General features: G+C 59.5%; 2 protein-coding genes across 5 annotated transcripts in view; one reads left to right on the plus strand and one right to left on the minus strand.

Moving 5' to 3' along the window:
• Window positions 1–3,166, plus strand: part of DENND2A (DENN domain containing 2A) — a 51,982-nt gene extending 48,816 nt beyond the window's left edge. For both annotated transcript variants that reach the window (XM_084524946.1, XM_084524947.1), the window contains exons 17-20: window positions 248–365; window positions 974–1,213; window positions 2,023–2,109; window positions 2,453–3,166. In XM_084524946.1, the coding sequence (XP_084381072.1) occupies window positions 248–365; window positions 974–1,213; window positions 2,023–2,109; window positions 2,453–2,484 (477 nt within the window). In that variant the 3' untranslated portion in view covers window positions 2,485–3,166. The remainder of the gene's footprint in view (window positions 1–247; window positions 366–973; window positions 1,214–2,022; window positions 2,110–2,452) is intronic.
• A 980-nt stretch (window positions 3,167–4,146) lies between these two features.
• Window positions 4,147–5,574, minus strand: LOC311439582 (uncharacterized protein). 3 transcript variants are annotated; one of them, XM_084525472.1, is made up of 3 exons: window positions 4,649–5,574; window positions 4,407–4,533; window positions 4,147–4,312 (listed from the first exon to the last, which is right to left on the minus strand). In XM_084525472.1, the coding sequence occupies exons 1-3, from the start codon at window positions 5,258–5,260 to the stop codon at window positions 4,236–4,238; spliced, it is 816 nt and encodes a 271-aa protein (XP_084381598.1). In that variant the 5' UTR covers window positions 5,261–5,574; the 3' UTR covers window positions 4,147–4,235. The 3 variants fall into 3 exon arrangements, with proteins under 3 accessions (XP_084381598.1, XP_084381597.1, XP_084381596.1); XM_084525471.1 differs by having other exon boundaries at window positions 4,147–4,533; XM_084525470.1 differs by having other exon boundaries at window positions 4,407–5,574.
• Between the last annotated feature and the right edge of the window lie 144 nt (window positions 5,575–5,718).

The raw sequence follows: 5,718 nt of genomic DNA on the forward strand, positions 1-5,718 counted from the left end.
AATTCTCCCAGAACAGGGCAGCATTTGGGAAGGGAGACACCCCCCCCCCCGCCTTTCTCTTTCCTCTCATGCTTCTTGACAGCCCTGGCTGGGAGGTGCTGGGAAGGTGCCAAGTGTGTCAGGAGTTTTCTTTCCCTCTCTCTCTCCCCACCGCTCCTTCCTAGTGCTCCCCCTGCCGTGTCAGGGGCTGGATAGGATCTGAACTGCGGTCCTGGGCGCTGAGGAGGTGGCTGGCTGTGTTTTGCAGATGGAAGATGAGGACTCCATCCTGCCCAGGAAGCTGCAGGCCGCCCTAGAGCACATCTTGGAGCAGAGGAACGAGCTGGCGAGTGACAAGGAGGAGGGCGCCGTGAATGGCAAGCAGGGTAAAGCGCAGTGCTGCTCAGCTTAAAACTGTGTCTCCTCCTGCCCCTTTTGCCTCCTGTCCCTTCTTAGAGGAGAACTAGGTTCATATTGAATTAAGCACCACAGAAATTAGAGTTAGGTCAGAATTGTCCTTGAAGCTTTATTAACTATTCCATTGCAGTGACAACCATTTCTCTTTGTGTGAAGAGAAACATTACTTATCCCCTTCACGGCTTTGTCCTTCCTTCCCTTATGGCTCCAGGGAACAACTGTAATCCTTTCTGGTGGGTTTACGCAGGCTCCCTGCTCTTGATGGCGTGAAGGATGCAGGCTCCTCCAGTGGACACCCAGCTAGTCCCAGGGGCAGCAGCTGCAAGTGGCTGGGCTCTGACAGCTCCTGGGGGGCAGTGTGGGCATAGCCTGGTTGCAGAGGAGCCAAGACAAAGCTGGGTGACTTTCAAAGTAGCAGCAGCCCAGTCCTTTGCCTTGGAAAAAGAAAAAAAAAAGCATAGTTTGTACCCAGGAGTGGTACGGCCCCGTGTGTACAGATGTGTAAAGGAGAACACGTTTTTTCCTAGCACGCCCTTACAGCGCTGTCCTCACTGCTGCCTCTTTGTCTTCTCCTCAGAGACCAGCCCGCTGAACGAGGTGGTGTCCGAGGCCTTTGTCCGTTTCTTCGTGGAGATCGTGGGCCACTACTCCCTCTTCCTGACCCCCGCTGAGCGCGAGGAGCGGACGCTGCAGCGCGAGGCCTTCCGCAAGGCCGTCTCCTCCAAGAGCCTCCGCCGCTTCCTGGAGGTCTTCATGGAGACGCAGATGTTCGGGGGCTTCATCCAGGAGCGGGAGCTGCGGAAGCAGGGGGTCAGAGGTGAGGGGCTCTGCGGTCCTGGAAGCCCTGCTGTTGCTCCCAGGAGACGGGAGATGCCACCAGCTCCTTCTCCAGCAGTGTGGCCTCCAGCAGGAGGCTCAGTGCCTGTGCAGAGACATTGCAAGGGAGGTGGCAGGGAAGCACTGGTGCAGGCTGATGGTTTGAATCTTCTGACAGCCTTGTGCGGCCTTCAGGAAGTTGCTCAGCAATTTTTTGTCTCTGTTTCCTTGTCTTCCCCGCACAGGAGGGTGCTGAGACGTAGAGTTTGCATCATGCAGAGGAATCAGCTGCTGGAGAATAGGGTTTTTTATGTGGCTTACCCCACTGTCCCTAGGACTCTACTGACAGCTAAAGTTTCTCATCCATGCTGCTGCTCAGTGCTAGCTTAGCAGTTTCCTCCAAAGCACTAAAGAGCAACGGGCACTTAAACACGTGGCTGAGTAAAAGAGTTCTTGCAGTGTGGTAAAATGTGGAGCATGACAGCTCCACAGATGATCTCACCTTCTGCACTCTGCCATGTTTGTAGCAGAGTGAGCAGAGGTTTTGTCTCCTTGTGTGAGGCACAAAAGATCAGCCAGCCCTGCAGTGGTGGGGAGGAGGTGGTAGCAGGGCCGATTTGCTGGGAACCCTGCAGACACGGACCAAAGCTCCTGTCCCAGATCTGGGCTCAGCAGGTGGAGGAGGTTGGGTGGTTCCCCTCTCATGTGCAAGTTCATTGGTAGGCTGTAACAGCACGTTGGCAGATGCACATTCTAACTTTTATTTATAGGGATGCAAAGTAAGGGTTGTTGACCTCTTTCTTCCTGCAGGTCTGTTTGAGGTACGGGCTCAGGAGTACCTGGAAACACTTCCCAGTGGGGAGCAGAGTGGAGTCAATAGGTTCCTGAAGGGACTAGGTAAGGGACCGGCAAAACCACCGGCTGCTCAGAAAGCTCGGGACTCTCGTTGCCTCGAGATTTGGCAGCAGAGAAGCTGCTGAAGGGTGGCAGGACTCAGCTAGTGACTGAGTGGGGCTTCCTGCAGAGCAGCGTGCTAGCCTTGAGTGGTGCCTGGCCACGTAACCCTGCTCTGGCACCGTGTTGGCTCTGCCTCCCCGTCTGCCTCTTATCTGGAGGCTCGTGGGGAAGCAAAGTTTGGGCCACGAGCCGTGCCTCCTAAAGGACACAGATGGGTCTGAGGAGATAACAGAGGGACGCCTGTCAGTGTGGAAAGCCCATTCTCCTTTCTCCTTCTCTGCAGGTAGCAAAATGAAATTCCTCCACAAAAAGTAACCGCGAAGCACGTCCTCGCTCCGCAGGAGAGAATGGCCTTACCGTTCAGCACCCGATCAGACGTACCAACGCCCCCGTCCCGCCTGTTCCCGGGGGCCAGCAGCCTCGGGCGAGCTGACCGCGGCCGGGATGCGCGCGCAGACGTGCGGTGCCACGGGAGGATCCGATGGCTGCGGGGCTGCCGGGACAGGTCTCTGGATATCCACAGTACCATGCACTGGACCAAGCACTCTCTGAACTCTGCGCTAGCACGTTGCAGACATCCCAGCGGATCGGATCTCTTAGCTAGTCAAATTTTTGGTTCTGTTGTATTTTTTTTCTATTTATATCGGGGTTAGGACGAGTATTAACCGATGCCTCTTGCCCTGCCTCCTCTCCGCCTGGTGCTGCAGGAGGCCGCAGTGGGACTCCGCGAGGCTGAGCTGGCAGAGCTCCGGCACCGAGGAGGGGAGGAACAGAGGAGTGTGGCCGTGGGTCTCTGCAAAGCGAGGACTCTGAGGACCGCGGGGCTGATGTGGGCTGACCAGGAGGAGCTTCGGAGCAAGCGGAAGGGCTGAGGGGGAACCACTAAACCTACTGAGGACTCGATCGTCCAGCCAGCCACCGGGCTGGCTGCGCCAGGGGGTCCTGGCGAGGAGAGGCCTTTCCTTATGCAATGTAATTAAAAACCAGTGGTGTAAAAGGCATGCAGCCCCTGGGGTGTCTTTGGGGGGAGAGCTGCCTCTGCCCACCTGCCTGCCTGGCACGGAGCGTGGGCTGGAGGAGACATCAGGCGGCTGAGCCCGCGCCCCGAGCAGTGGCCTTGTCCCCTGGCCCAGGCTGCTTGCAGAAGGAGCCCAAAGGGGAGCTCACCCTTGGGGTCTCGCTCTGGAGACCCCCTTCAGGTCACACAGGTTCTCCTCTCCCACCTCTGCGTCTTGCTGCCATCAGCTGAGGCGCTGCCTGCTGCTGGTGACATCTCCAGCAGTGTTAGGAAGTGGGGCAGGTGCTCTGCAGCAGGAGGTGGAGGGCAAGCAGCACGTGAGCCCGATGCACAGTGGAGGAGGCCAGAGCACCAAGCAGAGAAAATCAGCAGCGTGTGCAGTGCCAGCAAGGGAACCCGCGGTGTGGTGTGAGGTTGGTCACCTGCTGTGTCCCTGTTCTCTTTTTAAAAGATGTTTTTTTCTTTTAATGAGAGCAAAATGGGGTTTTGCAAAGCTGAAGAGCACCCACCCCTGCCGGGGTGCCCGTAAAGCTCCACACAGCAGTAAGTTAAGCTGAGCTTTTGGCTCAGTTCAGGCCTCTCGAAGCAGATGTGGTCCCATCACCAGGCCCAGGAGCTCCGCGTGCCCCTTCCCACGCAATGTTTCAGTACCGTGGGACTTTGCCCTGCTCCACGGGCACCACAGCAGGGAGCTGGGAGGCTTCCCAGGGTGCCCGATGCAAGCAGGCTGCTTGGACTCAAATTTGTGTGACCCGGCTCAAACACCGGCAGCTTTTCCTGCAATATCCTAGCAGCCCAGAATAAATCGAGTCATAAAACAGCCACGTTTGTGCCTTTTGGGGGCTGCTCTGCAGCCACTCAGTATTTTGTTAGCAGCTCTAAGGAGAGTGGGGCTCACACCTACCCAGCGTACGGCATCCAGGGGTGTTAAAAACCAAACAGCATGAAAAGCACAGCAACAGAAACATTTACAGCTGTATAATTAAGGATTTAAAAGGAAATGCAGGCAGGAAACGTCGGTCTCAGCTGCAGGACGGCCTCTCCAGCTTCACTTCGAGCCGCGTGGCTCGGGGAGCAGGGTGCCGGCGTGCCGCCCGGCGCTCTGGATGCTGCGCAGGAACCCACCTGCGAAGACAAACCCCGGAGAGCAGCGGGGCTGGCTGCAGCCTCAGGGCCCCACAGAGCCTGTGCAAGGTGCCACGGGCACGCTGCCTCCTACCTCTCTGCCAGGAGACGGCCTTCAGGCCGCAGGTGCCTGCGGGCAGCTTGCAGGTGTACAGCCCCAGGCAGCCGCCGCAGTCCGAGGGCTTCTGGCAGGGCCGGCGCTGGATGCCGTGGCAGGAGTGCTGCAGGGGAGGCAGGGAGGTGGAGGCCGTGCCCACTTTGGTCTTCATCCCAAAGCCGACAGCCTGGGGAAGGGCTCAACCCCGTTAATGCTCCTCGCGCCGGAGAGGCACTTACCGTGTCGGCGTTGAACTGGCCGTGGCCCTTCAGGTGGAGGCTCAGCCCCAGGCTCCTGCTGCGGGAGGGCTGCGGCGGGTGCCTGCGGAGCTGGCTGGGGGGGCCCTGCTGCCCGCTGCCCCTGGCCTCGCTGGGGGCCCTGGGGGTTTGGGGGGGCTCAGCCAGCACCTCCCCTGCTCCTGCCAGGGGGTGGCTGCCCTCCGCGCCCTGTCCAAGCAGGGTGTCCCCACCAGATCCAGCTGGGTGGGGGGCTTCTGAGGGCCCCCAGCCTCCGGGTTGCCTCTGCAGGCTCCCTCCCCGTGCCTCAGCCTGTGCTGGGGCCAAGGAGAGCTGTGCCAGCAGCAGGGCCAAAGCTGTCAGCGCCTGGACCTTCATCCTTGGGGCCTGGCAGCTGTGTGAGGCTGCGGGAGGCAGGAGCAGAGGTCGGGGCTGCTGCTCTTCCCCAACACGGTTGCTGGAGTCACTTTTATAGCGCAGGGACCCAGCCCCGGGGCACGGCCGTGTTCCCCCGCCCCCTGCCGTGTCCCACCTCCCCTCCCGTGAGCTGCTGGTGGGGCATCCCCCTCCCCGTGCTCCCGAGCACCCCAGCACCCTCCTGCCACGGCCACCCATTGCCTGCGGGTGCACAGAGAGTGAATGCTACGAGCCTCCTGAAACTGCTCTGGGAGAGGAAAGAAGCCCAGCGAATGCCTCCACCCGCTGCCGTGGGGCTCCGAGCTTTTCTACGAGCAGAGCCCACAGAGGAGAGCGGTGTTACAGCTGCCCTGGCCACGGTCAGTCAGCTTTGGTGCCCCGGTGGCCAGCAGAGACCTGCGCCTCTGTCCTGGTCCTCGCTGGTGGGTGAGCTCGGTGTGGAACAAAGGGTGAGTCCGCACTGCAGGCTCGCTACCCACCAGCTCCAAAATCCAGCCAGCACCACTGGAAAGGAGCTGTGATTACTTGCAGCGTTCACCAAAGCCCTGTGTGCCCACCGTGGTTTATAAACTAAAAAAGAAAACCATCCACCGCACCAGGCTCTTCTGTGGAGCTGCCAGCCCACCCCGAGGTGTGAACAAAAGGAAGGCAGGAGC

This window comes from Aythya ferina (assembly GCF_964211825.1).
Source record: "Aythya ferina genome assembly, chromosome: 1".
Lineage (NCBI taxonomy): Eukaryota > Metazoa > Chordata > Aves > Anseriformes > Anatidae > Aythya > Aythya ferina.

Bases quoted from the DNA above. Each gene is read 5' to 3' on its own strand.
- LOC311439582 (XM_084525470.1), bottom strand. From the start codon at position 5,260: ATGGGTGGCCGTGGCAGGAGGGTGCTGGGGTGCTCGGGAGCACGGGGA. The intron at 4,313-4,406 runs GTAGGAGGCAGC...TTGTCTTCGCAG, and splicing joins GGCCGTCTCCTGGCAGAGAG to GTGGGTTCCTGCGCAGCATC.